At 32.5% G+C, this 15096-nt stretch overlaps 1 protein-coding gene across 4 annotated transcripts in view; it reads left to right on the top strand.

The window, feature by feature from the left end:
* Window positions 1-15096, top strand: part of LOC110453312 (protein phosphatase Slingshot homolog 1-like) — a 58555-nt gene that overhangs the window by 9655 nt on the left and 33804 nt on the right. The window contains exons 1-2 of one of the 4 annotated variants that reach the window (XM_021502207.1): window positions 8289-8868; window positions 12052-12123. The exons of 2 other annotated variants lie outside the window; for them this stretch is intronic. In XM_021502207.1, the coding sequence (XP_021357882.1) occupies window positions 8825-8868; window positions 12052-12123 (116 nt within the window). In that variant the 5' untranslated portion in view covers window positions 8289-8824. Of the gene's footprint in view, window positions 1-8288; window positions 8869-12051; window positions 12124-15096 lie in introns of those variants that run through there. One more of the 4 variants, XM_021502205.1, reaches the window with a different exon arrangement.

Below are 15096 nucleotides of genomic sequence, written 5' to 3'. Positions count from 1 at the left end.
CTGGCAAAAACTTCAATAAAGTATTGGAAACCATTTTTTTCCGCCATGACTATAGCTTTGATAAATCATTTCTGAAAAGAAAAACCATACCTTACGGGATTTTTATGAGAAATGATGAGGATAGAATAAACAAAATATAATCAACAATAGTTTTTTTGGTGTAAAATTTCAGTGGATTCGAACCCCGGACTACAGGTTGTATTACAAGTCTAACTTTAGGTGTTAATGGACACGGTGAGGCATTTTCAGTAATTTATATCATAATTAAATTCAGCTTATTACAGGTTGCTTAAAAAGATTTGCAATTTTAATTTACATTTTAAGCATGTTTAGCCTTAATGTTAGAGAGTAGGTTTGAGGGAATGGCCTTCACAGTTTATGATCTTACGATACAATGAAGGTAATGAATTAAAGGTTATATATGTATATAAAACCGTTACTGTAGACAATAAAAACCCAGGAACACTAAATAGCAATTAGCAGACATGTATAGATAGTCGCATCGAGATGTTCTAAGGTGCTTTAACCCCTTGTCTGTCTAGACTTGTTCATGTAAGTGGTGAAAAAATAAAAATCCTTGAAATGCAGATATGCTGGTATAAAAAAAATCTAGCACATACATGTCTAACCTTGTTATCAGTATCATAACACCCGCTATGTTAGTTGTGTTATGAACACACATTTATATTAAGGTTCCCTGTTCCATGCAAATGCACTGCCGTTTTTTCCCCCTTAACTTCTGTTTGGATATAATTGGAGCACATTTAGGCTCGTACGCTTCTTTTGTCCGAGTACGTAACTCAATCAGTTCCAGCGATGGTACAACATGTATAACAATCTGAAGTCCAGGGTTCGAATCCCGGTCTGCATAGCCCTGTAGAATATTTTACGCTCGTTTGTTGATTATATTTTGTTTATTTTATCTCCATTATGTTTCCATAAAAGTCCTACAAGGTATACTTTTCTTTTCAAAAATGCTTTATAAAAGCTATAGTCATGCCGGTAAAATAAGTTTCAAATTCATTATTTCATTTTTGATAGTGGTACGAGGGTCCTTAAGAACACCTATCAGATCTAAAACTGTGATTGGCTAATAATTTTCCTTTGTTTCCATTGTAATGTCACAACTGCATGGAGTCACACACTTCCAATACCAAGGAAAAAGACTTGAAAGTCAGAATGTTGACATTATACATTTCAAATCACCCTGAGAAAATGTTAACTCGTTCACCCCTGAAATTTCACTATGAACTATTCCAACCTTTGAATTGCAAGAGTTCAAATGTGTCTTCAGGGGTGAATGAGGTAAACAAATTTTTGCATCAAATTTTGTTTTTGTGGTAAACTGAACCTCAGACATAAAGCTTTTTGGGGAGTCGGCCTTCCTTAGTTTGAATAAAAGAAACGGGTGTAGCCGATGTCTACGAATTCATTACGTACAAAAACCCTTTCAGACGTCCTTTGTACAGAATGTATTAGAAACATATATCGGCTGAAAGAGGTTTGAATGAGATTTTAAAACCACTTTTTATATACGTATAAGTGCAGATTCTACACAGCCTTCCCATACAGGTGATCAGATCTCATTTCCTGTACAGCCACGGTATCCTGACCCACCTTAGTGTCAAACTGTGGGGATATAAGCCGTAATCTGTCGCCTTCCTCTAGGCTATCATAGAATTGGGTAAATCTAGTTAGAGAATTCATTTCAAAGTTACGGGTAAATAATTATATAAGTAGTAGGCAAATTCTTTGATCTCAGCTTCATTTGACAGAACAGATTGGATTTATGTATGGTTAGCTTGCGACATGAAAATATTTCACTCGTAAAAATTAATTGAAAATTTATCGGAAATAATCATAAGGTAAAAAAAAACTTTGGTCTTTGCGATTTGATAAAATCATTAAAATACTTAAAGAAAAAAAAAGAAAAAAAGAAAAATGTAAAAATTGTTTCTGTTTGAAATAAAAACCTTTTACATTTTGTACATTATCAATACTGTACATAGAATTATCGCTAGATCTTTGTTTGTGTAATGGTGTATAAAGATAACCAAACTTAGAATTTTTTACGAACATGTTTTATTACCTATCAGGCCGGGAGACATAATAGGCCGGGTATAATAACATAATAAACAGTAGTTCAAATACCTACCGGAATCTGCACTCTCCCCCTTTCAACATTTCAAAATACATGTAATGAAAAAATAGTTCATGGAAATCAATATATTAAGTACACAAATTGTTTCCAGTGGTTTTTGTGGCCAGGGGGGCAATACAAAATGATCTGAGACAACATGTTATAAATATAGATACATACAATGATTGACAGCTATAGATTGAATTTCAAACCGCATTAAATAAATATCATGACACAAGGGATTTTCATTTCATGATGAACAAGAATTATGAAATGTACATGTGTTGCTGAGGTGAATGATAATAATTTTAAATTAACTTTCATGTCTTTTTAAAAAATTTAAACTTCACCTGCAGCTTGCATATAATATATGCTGCATTTAATTTGATGGCATTTTAGTGGTGTTGTCCAAATTAATAAATTTAATTGATGTTTAGTTATTTTACGCTCGACTTTGATTACGGTAATCTATCATGATTTTCTTTGATTGATTATGGTTTCGCTATAACATAAAAAAGTTTAAGCGGTACGTATTGAAATTTGGAATAAACCTAAAAACTTATTAAACAAACAGTTTCACTCTTAATATTCACCTTAAACTGCAGTCAAATAATGTGTTTTTCTATAGCTAAGTATAGCTAAGTATCAATCACATTTTACCCATTTCGATGAATGCCTTTCTGTTTATTTTCTTTTAATTTTACGATCGATCCATGATCAGTCATCAATCTTTTTAGAAATATTTATTATCCATCACAAATTTCGAAGCAATTAAAATCCCAACAATAGGGATAAGTATATGCATGTAGTATATGTGAAAGTGCAGTATACTGAAAACCTCAGAATAATATATATATGTGTGTGTATGATGCTAGTATTGCAATCAGCCCTGATAATGTTAATTAGTTGGACATATTTTCTGCTTGTGCACATTAACATTTACCGCAACAGGAAATAAATAGAAATAGATCGGAAATGGAAACTGCAACACGAAACCACAATTGTAATTACATGTGTGGGCTGTGTTTATGGGGCTGTGTAAATTGCCAATAAAATTGTGTAATAAAGTGAAAGTAAGCTAGACCAGTGAGACTGAGGCGGACACTTATTTGAAGGAGACTTGACCACATCTCTGGACAATTATTTGAAGGAGACTTGACCACAATTTCTGGACAATTACTTAAAGGAGACTTGACCACAATCTCCGCAATCTGTTGTACCATATCATTAGAATGTCTGTAGTGTTAACGATATAATTGTACTGAAGGGCACAGCTTTTATAGTCTCATTTCCTGTCCTCGTTATTGACACCAGTGTATTACCGACAGTTACATGTAATCGTGTCCAAATCAAGACACAAAATATGGCATTCTGACCAGCATTTATTGACCACACTTTGGAAGAGTTAACCCTTTCACCACTGCAGACCATAATGGACTCACCCAGATCAATGCCTGGTAGAGTCTACTTAAGTTACATAGGGGTGAAAGGGTTAATAGTTTGTGTTTGTATGATTTATAATTATGCATACAATTATGTTTCAATTTGGATACAAGGTATTGTGAATATTTCATAAAGTTTGATTTGTTATCATTGATAAGAATTAAGAGATTAGTTGCCATTAAGTCATTGATTTTGTGCAAAACACATATTCTGTACCAAAATGGGACACACTTAATTCATCTTGATGCAATTAACACAAGAAAATAAAATGCAAAAAAAAATTATCATTCAAATTCTCAAATATATTGCTTATAAATGTTTAGAAAAAATCAATTCAAATCTGTTTTTTTGACTGATTTGGAGGGATTGTATTTAGAAAATTAACTTTTGCGTTAGATTTATTTAACATGCAATTTTGTTTACTTGAAGTAAATATAGTACTGTTAGTTATTTAATTATGGTAGTTGTCTCCCCTATTGTCTATAAGTGCCGACTGTATGCTTCCAAAATATTTATACAGACATACAGAACATCTCATGGTTACAGTATATGTTAATAAATCAACACATGTGTATCAACTCATTTACACCTGAAGACACATTTGAACTCTTCCAATTCAAAGACTGGAATAGTACATTATAAAATTTCAGGGGTGTAGGAGTTAATGTAAACCAAGAAGAGGTCTCAAAAGAATAATTTCTATTGCAATGGTCAGTGAGGAGCTTGTTTCTATGGCGATGAAATTGATGACAGATAAACCCGATAATTAATCAAAAGCATCTTGATTGACAGCTCAAGTTTGGGAACTTATTTCCTTAAGAAATACTGCCATAATTCTCTGAGTTTCGTTGTTTTCCAATCAGTTGATCAAGACTGTACACCTCTTGCATTGTAACTGATACTAAATCATCTCTGGGTGATCTAGACGACAGTAAGGGGATATATATGTATATGTCATTTTTTTTCTTGTGACATTAATTACTATAAGTACACACAGGTCACCAGGTTTATGTACATTGTGTACTTGTAAAATGGCGTACGTACCGCACCAGAACACTTGTAAAAATTGTCTGCTTGTTTTAACACCGAAGTATAAATCAACACTTGTCCAATGCTAAGCTAATTTTCTGTATTGGGATCACTTTGACAGATAAGGAGAAGAGAGTGTCCTGTCCACACATTATAATAGCTGGACCCGCAATGTTTAGTCTAGAATTAGTCTTGCTGATAAGCAGGTAATTTTACGGTTGTTGACAGATACATATCTTTCCAACAGTGTTCTGCTATCTTGCAATCAGATTATGCACAAAACTTCTTCCAAGTTTCAAGAAACCCCATACCACTTACAAAAAACGTATCTCTGAATGTGGAAATGTATCTACCGGTAATGGCATGGAAATATCTTTAGTGAAACATTTCTAAACAGAAACCCTGTAGTACTCTTTGTGGAAAATCTATGAAAAAAATGATAGGAAACAATGAAAAAAGTCAAGGAATTGAGGGCAGGTTATTGTTTGTATGAAAAACTAAAATGGAATTTCAAGTATTTTGCTTGCAGTGAAACACTGGAATCCATATAACTGGAATAGTGAAAAAAGACCTGATAAAAGATATATTTTTTAAGTGCAAGAAAATTGAAAATAGACTATTGAACAAAATTACTACAGGAATTTTCCACAAAGAAATAATTTTCCATTACACTTCTTCTTTACAAACGTCTTTATAAATATAAGTAATAAAGTGTTCAAGACCATATTGTAAACTGCAAAAGGCAGGTTAACTACAAAACACTTTGATAATATTGAGATTGCATAAACCACTTTATGAGCTTGTGGAAAACTGAATATGAAATTCTGCTTACTGATATGTATGCTGTTACCTGAATAAATGCCGAGTATCATTTGTGTATTTATGGAATTCAACAGAGACTCGGAGACTCACAGACCGACTGTTTGACCTTGGGGTTTATACAGTGTATCATACAGGGGTCAGAGTTCAGATCAGAGAGAGGCCGTGTTTGTCACCCAAAGTTTGTCCACTGGATCAAGTTAAAATCCCTTCAAATGTGTTTGTGTATTACTCAGACTGTTTGAAATACAAATAGACATGTCAGCTCGGACGTATAATCTCTAACCGGAGTGATAAATCTATGTTTCACCGCAAATATTGATGAATTAGTCAGCAAAGCCTCGCACCTCAATAAATCTACTTATTTTATTTCTTCATGTCTTGATGGATAAGAGCTTGTAAAACTAATAATGGATATATCAAATTATTTGGCCTGACAGACATCATCATAAAAATATTTTTTTTTTAAATATAAACATTTCCTGATCAAAGTCCAATAAACCTTAGCTGACAATTCTGTTGATATAGTTTCCCTGTAGCGACTTGACGAATCGACAAATTATGTTTAATTATCTCATGTTATTATGATTTGATGTCACCGTATCAGATGTACTGTCACAAGTTTAGTTATTGTTAAGTACATACTACAAGTACAGAGAGACCATCTTATATACAAATCATTATAGTTCTAATATACACACCTGCCCAAAAACTATATCTGGTAGTACCCAGTGTATATCTTTTCACGAATATCTAATTATTTGCTTTTTTAACAAGATGTAATTATCTCATGTTCGTGGGGCTCATATATCAAGGCTGTACTGATTGAAACTAGTTCACGGGATTAACTCATTCACCCCTGAAGACACATTTGAACTCTTCCAATTTTAAGGTTGGAATAGTTCATTATGAAATTTCGGGGTTGAAATACTTAAATTTCACACTACATTGACAGGAAAAAGATATTGGCATCAAAATGATAATTTTGTATTTGGGTGTTTGGATTTATTTTACAAATGTTTTATCAAAATAGCGTAAAATCTTATATTGAGTTGGTCTTTTATCTATATTATTTGGTAGTAGGTCTTTTATTTTATCTCTGTTTATTCATGTTATTATAATTCTTGGGGTATTTAATGTCGCGCTATCTTTGGTGACCCCTAATATAGTTAAATTATTTATCCCTGGAGAAAAATTATTAACTGTATTGTGAAAAATAGACAAAAGGTGACAAATAAAATTACCAAGTATACAGTTGAAAACAAATGAAAACTGAAAAATAGAAAGTAAACTTTTGATCACATATCCAAAAATACAGCACATTTACATGACAGTAAAAGCATGAAGATTAGACTGTGAAATTTCAAAAGTGGAAATTTGATTTGAAATAAAGAAAATTGCAAAACTTTGCATCACGCATGAAAGTGGAGGTACATGTATTAGTCAAGTGCCATATAGGAAAAGTTATAAACCAACACCACAACAAATGGAAAGCCATTTACAAAAATAACTCTTAAAATATAAGGAAGTGAAACCATGCAGATATCGATGGGCTCAGGAATGATGAATATTTTGCTATGAATATAAAAAGAAAACAGATTTAGCAGTGAAATCTACCTAGGGTAGGTATCTAAACAACTACATGTAATCTCAAGAGATCCAACCGTTATGGCTGTAATTTACAGTTTTATCTTCACCTTTCTATTAGAACACATACTATTTAGTGTAAGGGGCCTCTTCACAAGCTGTAAACCTGTTTGTAATCTCCGGATGTGGGAGGAGGCTATAAACAATGGAAAAGTCCCAATATTGTAGGCCTTTCAGATCAAGTGACCCGTTCTCCTTACTTCCTTCATATACACAATATCTAGATGTAAGCATATGTAAGTGTCCTTCAGTTTTGTAAAGTAATTAAATAAGTTAAAAAAAAATGTGATAACTAGTCAATATATAGCAGGGATTTAGTTGGTTTTGCAGGGATTTAGTTGGTATAGCAGAGATTTAGTTGTTACAGCAGGGATTTAGTTGGTATAGCAGGGATTCAGTTGGGTTCAATTCAAGCAGTATTTCAGCTGAACAACCTATCTATAAATTTACAAGAACCCCATTCGTTATAAGTGCCCTCTATCCATTTTGTCTAGTTTAAGTGACTCATTCCTTCACCATTATTTACTACCTGGTAGCTTTCAAAAATAAGGTATTTATTATGGCTATTTCTTTAGACTTTTGGAAGGTTCTGCCATCATTCAGATGTTCCTAAAATTCTTAACACCCGGGGTATTTATTAGATCTATTAGGGTAGAACTGCTTCATAACTTCTGTACTGTTTCTAATAAATGCTGTAATATAAACCTTATAAATGGTTAATTTATTAGTACCTACAGTCGGATTTAAGTGGTGTTAAACAGGTTTTTATTGTATAACTTATTAAGAATTTAACTCATTCACCCCTGAAGTTTCAGATTGAACTATTCCAACCTTTGAATTGGAAGAGTTCAAATGTGTCTTCAGGGGTGAATGAGTTAAAGGAAGAATTTTTTAAGACCAGGAAATATTATCAGAACCAATATATGCTACAGTTATGCTGACTATTGGAATGCGACAATGTAAACCTAATATTGAAATGAACTTCAACTCATAAATGATATTTATTATGTCGATAATAAAAGGCAAGATAAATCTTTATAAACCAAGCAATAACTTATTTAAAAAAATGTTACAGCAGTATTAAATTTTATGAAATCAGTAACGATACAAAAGTGACGGATATTTACGTTATGACAGGAAACTGGACATATGATGTGGAAATTTGTACACCTTACTTTGCTGACACGATAACAATATCCCATGTACATTATAGTTAACTACAGGAAACTGGAGGTACACTGAAGACGCCCTAGTACACCTGACACACGAATCATCTCGGGGTGGCGACATACATATATAGTCACGACCATCGCTAAGTACTGTATTAGGTCAGTTTCTCAAAATACTGTATACAATCTGATGTCTAGTCTATTACAATGGTATGAAACTGTATATTTGGACTGGAAGATCAAATTACTTCTTCGTTTGGCTTATAGTTGATATGTTGGTATCATTTCATGGAAGTGTGTCAAACGTGTTCTCATTGAATTGTGTACATCAGGGAGGATTTCGTTGACATTGACATCGGGATGACCACACAACAGTTAACTTACTGAGGATATATGTCAACACTGCTGTCTACGATACTATTTGTGTATTTCCTTGTCTGGAATTGTCAACAACGTAGATACCAGTGTTTACACGCGTACTGTCATCGACAGCAGGAAATTAACAAATATATCTGAATAGAGGCAGAAGCAACTATATATTTGCAAATGATAACTGAAATTTATAAAGAAAATATGGATGAGCAAATTATGCATCTATGAGGAATCAAATCTAAAAATGGGGTAAGTTTTAGTAATAAGGTACACCTAAGTAAAGATATACCAATCGACAGATAAATGAAATCTTTAAAGTATTTCTAAAGGCAACAGAATCTGGAACAAACTTAAGCTGTATATAATAGGTTACAAATGTCTTCAATTTAAAGCTTTTCTTGACCTGAAAGCTTTTAAGAGTTTATTCCTATTTAAAAGAAACAGCAGAAAAACATCTATTCAAAGTCTGAGGTTTTATCATCTGTTTTAAAAGGTTAACGTGAGACAGTAAAAACTTCTTTCCCTAGGCCTGTATTATTGGTTCTGCATCTAAAAATCTGTAGTCTATAATTTTCAACACCAGCCTGAAATTTACTGTTATTCTTACACATCCAAGTTCTATGACACGGTTTGTGTAATAGCTAGGGAATCTGTACCTGTAAGTTTCTCACCTGTACCGTATCAGTTCAAAGGTAGACAGATTTGTGATGTCAACCACCTTACAAATATTATATACAAGTAGGAAGATTGGATTTAGGACAAATGACAAAATGTGATGAAGAAATGGGACAGTGGTTATTATTTTGGGTGTTTGTGCATCAATCATGTTGCATGTGGAATATATTTGATGTGGGATACACACTGGCTACAAACTGGTACCCACATAAACATTCAATCATTAATGCCAAACCAGGCCAGTATCAACAATCACTGGCGACAACCTGATACTCACAAAAACATTCCATCATCAGTACATCTTGTGAAAATTTGTTTTCATACAAACATCCATCATCGTATCTTTAGGATACATATTTTTATATAGATTCCATCTTTAATTTCTAATCAGTTTAAATAATCACTGGCAGCAATCTGATACTCACAAAAACATTTCATCCTCTTCATCTCGAGAAAAATTTGCTCTCATATAAAAACATGTATTATGCATGTCCCATATACTGTTTAGATAATTCATATATTATACAAGCATAACATTCGAAGGGTCAGGTGATATGAGATTTTACCTAGAAATTATATTTTTGACCCTCATGTATATATTTTCATCATTTAGTTTAACCGAGATATATGCTATCTGTAAAACAAACAAAAAATAAAAAATTCTCCAAAAAACAGATATATAATAATTTTCAGAAAATTAATCATGACCTTGCAGAATCTATTATTGAGAGCATTAATTTACAAAATAAAATTTTCAGAAATAAATTAGACATGAATATACCTCTATTCATCAAATGGCTTATTGTCTACCACAAAACCTGCTTCGTTTAGAAGGTCAAGGGAAAACAATAGATCTTAAAAAAATAATTATAATCTACATGAAGAAAATCGACAATAGGCATTGCGGCGGGTTAGAGGTGTATTAGGAGAGATAAGTTTTAGGTAACAAGTTTAAACAGGGTTTCAGTTTTACGAATCAATTATAACCTTGACATTTCTTAGCTAATCAACACAAAATGATGTTATGTAAACTTCATTCAGGTCTGTCAATGAGGAAAAATATTCTTTGTGATAAAAGTTATGGCAGTTCCAAATGTGTTGTGATTTACTTCCCTATTTTTCATTGTACTTATATATATATATATATGATACCTGTTCAAAAGTTAAAAAAAGATAACCATGTTTGATTAATGTTGAAGTAATCAATACATTGTTTTCGTGCTGTGTATTTTGTGACAGAAATGCCAAATCAAATAAATGGCATGACATAATGATAAAATTTATTGACAAACAGGTGAATCATTAGAAAGGATGGGTGTCGTTTCTAACGGAGAGATCGGTCGGGGTTACACTGGGTAAACATGTCAGACACACCTGTGTCACATATGAGGCAGTATTTAACTGTCGCACTATATACATGTATATATCTGGGCCTTAGATTTTCATTAAATCTGAATAACAAGGCAGCGTAGCCTCTAATACGGATGCTGTAACAATGGCGTGTACAATGCAACACCTGTATAAGGCGGGACAGATTATTACAGCGAACTGGTCCGACATCGGCTGATTGCTAACTCCCTTTGTTGTTTACATTCGGCATGATGTAACGAAGGCTATGATGCTGATGATTTCTGATTTAGAACATCGTTGATTTTGCATTTTCGATGTTACCTAGATGGGTTTGTCCTGAGTAAATAAAAGTTACAACTTTAGCGGTACACGTCTGTGAAATTATAAACACAGCACGAAATCCTTTGAAATGAGAACTTGGAAATTGATAATGCAATATGCAACTTATCCTAGAATGTTGCAACTGATGACAAAATGTCATTTCAATATCCCCTTTAAGGTAAGGTCTTGAATTCAAACCGAATTAGGAAAATGTCTTTATGGTCGAATAAAATATAAGCACATTCACACACAGCTTTCATGTTTGTAGAAATGAAAATGCTTGTAAGGTGTGGCCCAAAGCTACACATTTTTTGTGTACATATTAGGTGCGTTAATTGATAATAAATATAAATGTCATCAATCTTGTGAGTGCTGTTTCCGTGCTTGTAATGTGTTTGTCATCACGTACTTGTTCATCGTTGTTGTCCAGCTTTCATTGACAATTCATCGTCATCATCATATCATCATTGTTGTCATCATCGTTGTCAGTGCTGTCATCATTGTCATCTTGGTAATCAGTCGAACTAAAGAGGTCTGTTGACTGTGTTTGAACATGGTCCATATCACTGAAGATAAAACAAATTTTGTCTCTAAAATGCAGCCATTTTATTTCAAATGCTCATAAGAAGACTATTTGTTGTGTCAATTTTTAGAATTCATAAATTACGGTAAAAATCTTCTGTTTTTGCGTTCCCAGATTTTTATGGATTTGACGAAATGGTAAATTTTTCAGGATCTATTTTTGCACAGATTTCAGGCCAATGGGCTATGTATGGCACATAGTTATGAATAAAAGATGGAAAAAAAATCTACTAATTTTGCGAGTCATGTTTTTAGCAGAAATATTGTTGCCACAGACATTCAAACCCCTAAACAAAACAAAAAAACTTACAGTAAATTGGCCATTTTCAGAGAACAGATTGTTTTTGCCAATATCATGTAGGTACGTATCATATGCTTTAAAATTCCATGCATTGTTCATTAACTGTTGCACTTTCTGTAGGTGTGTCGTCTCCAGGATCTCATTATCCATGTCATCGGCACCAATTTCATCTCATCATTTGCATATTTGTGTATTCCTTTCAGGTCAGAGTCAGCTACGAAAAAGCTGAAAAAGTTTTTCAACACCATTCGTTTTATCTCCAAATTACAACCAAGGTGAGACAATGTAGTTATCTCCCTTTCTGCATGTGACTTACGTGCAGTTTTTTATTAACCAATCAAAAAATGGAACATATCTGGAACTGTAGCTTGCTTTAAATTTTCTAATAATGTGACTGTCTGTTTAACTATTGCACAGCATACAGAATGTGTCAGCCACTTGGGTCTAAATCGTTGTAAGTTACTAAAAAAATATTTGCAGTTTCGGATGGAGGTTGAAAATGAACCAGTACGATTTTCTTGTATTTATTCTAGTCGCCAGATTTCAGAATGTGTCAGCTTGCATGATTGGTTCATTCAATTTCCAACTTGAAACTTCATCATAATTATATTTATTTTTTTTCTTAAAATTTTTGCAGTTATGTATATTAAAGATGTATCGTATTCTAGTGCATGAATACAGTTATATACACTGTAAATACACTGTAATAAATACAATGTTTGCAATGCAAGGCACACTATGCCACATAACAGTTATATATTTAATAAGTTATATATAATTAACTTATATGCATAAAAAAACATGCTTGTAATACAATTAATAAGTGAACTTACATGCATACTATTTCATAAAAAAAATGTATCTACAAACAATTTCTAACCTATTTACTTTCTTTCCTTTTCTCCTTTTCTTGAAATTATTTCTCTGTTTCTTTGTATTATATTCATTTGTGAAAAAATATTTGGGGGAGTGTTCGATGTGTTTAAAGTAACAATGAAATCAAATTTAGAGTAATGCTGAAATCAGATGAAAAATAACACTGAAATCAGATGAAAAATAACACTGAAATCAGATGTAAAATAACACTGGAAAAATAACACTGAAATCAGATGTAAAACGATTCTGAAATCAGATGTAAAATAATGCTGAAACCAGTTTAAAAGTGAGATGTGCACTGAAATAAGATTAAATTAATAACGCTGAATTCAGATACAAAATTATAAACATTTAAATCAGATTTAGAATCTAATGCGAAGTGAACATCTTTTTAAAAACTTTATGTATTGTATCAAAGCGGTTGTTTATTAATCCTATATAGATACATGTTTCATACCGCGTAACAACTATATATATATGGTGGTGGATGTATTGGGGACACACTACAAGTGTTTGGTGTATTCTGTTCTTTGTCCTACACAGCTGGTAGCTGGCTAGTATATATTTGATCTTATTTCACTGTTTACATGAATATCTATATGAAATCAACATTTGTAAAATTTTCATACATTTATTTATATGTATATTATAAAAACATTAAATTCAGTCATGGTTTCCACTCGGAAAATTTGAAACGTAAATATTAATTGTTCAATAAGAATCTGATACATATTAATGTCATGATCATAAATTATTGTTTATTTTTCAATTTTCTACATTATCATTGACTGGATCACAATCGTGTGGAAGTCCACGATTCATAATATTAACTTGATGTTACTATTTTTAGAAAAAGGTCAATGTTCTCTATATGGCATAATTTTGCTGTAATGTTAAAATGCTTTTTACCATATGCAGTATTTCTTGTAGTGACTCGAAAAGCAATATTAACCTTAACTCTGTTTCGGTCATTGTCTTGTTTGGGTCCATATAACCACATATTCATTGCAACAAAAGTCAATAATTAATAAATATGATGTATACTTGTAGTGTAAGTCAGTTATTTTCATGTTCTTAATTTCCTGTCTTTGTAGAGAAAATTGAAAACAAATGTATCAAGCTTGTGGAAAAAATGCCATGAAATAATGAAGGTTAATTAAGAGTCGAAAAAGGGATGATAAAAATGTATAGACAGTTGTAACTGCTGTACATGATCCAGGTAATCCATGTATGTATATAGTCACCAGATTCAAATTGTCCGAAATACTGGACAATTGTACGGTAGCTGTTCATGAGTCAGATATATGTTCATGTAATTTCCAGACTCCAGTCATCCAAATAACAAGAGTCATTCCTTTTAAGCTGAATTAGATACACTTTTTTTTTCAGAAAAAAAATGGCATGACTAATTATAAGAATGGGAAAATGCATTGTACATTTAAAAAATCCATATTTCCTTCCACCTGATTGATCGAGTGTGCACACTTAACGCTGTGCTGGAATGGAATGCATGACCTTTCCTCTACTAAACCAAAACGATATGTTTCAACCGTACTGCATCGCAGCATGTTAGCTAACTCTTAGAAAGGCATGCTTGTACAACCAAGGACATATAGTGATCTTTGGGAATTTAGTCATATGATAGAAGATGTTAAAAAAAAAGTGTTCTGCATGTCCTGATAAAGCTAGTCTAAGTGACTCATCACGAACGGGGCACTCGGGATTACGGTATCACATCACGGCCAACAAAAACGTGGATATCTGATATCAGACTCCCGAGTGCTTTTCTTCGTGCAGTTTGGGATGGTTTTCTGGTGTAAATTCTAGCTGTGAAGAAAAAAGAAAATACATCAATTTTGTTAATTGATTTTGTGTCAAAAAACCTGAACAGATTAAAGACATATGCGCACCAGAGTCATTAGTATTTTGGAGGAATACATTTTCAATGAGGATGTTATATTTCTCCCTAATGATACATTGTATTGGTAGGAATTTATCATTATGTATTTTTGGAGATCGGTCTTGGATTGAAAATGGAATAAATCATCTCCAAATCATGTGAAATTGGGAAGTTTTAAATTTTGATAAATTGTGAAATGGAATAAATTTTTCAACTGTTTTTATTGCTACTTTAAAATTATGTTATCTTCTGTGTAACATGTTATTCATAGATTACTTGAAAAGAAAGCAGAAAGTATTCAAGAAAGAAATTAAATTAATTTTCCTTTTTTGAATTTGGGAATTTCACCCTAAAAATTTGGAATGGTTTAATTTAGCCTATTTAACAGAAAATAGGGCTGAGAGCGCAATTAAACAGGTGATCTGTTAATTGTTAGAATAGAAAACAATGAAGTGTTTATCTCAATTACCAC

Source organism: Mizuhopecten yessoensis, unplaced genomic scaffold, assembly GCF_002113885.1.
Source record: "Mizuhopecten yessoensis strain PY_sf001 unplaced genomic scaffold, ASM211388v2 scaffold7269, whole genome shotgun sequence".
Classification (NCBI taxonomy): domain Eukaryota; kingdom Metazoa; phylum Mollusca; class Bivalvia; order Pectinida; family Pectinidae; genus Mizuhopecten; species Mizuhopecten yessoensis.
Note: the sequence above shows the minus strand (reverse complement) of the source record. Positions and strands in the feature narration are given on the sequence as shown.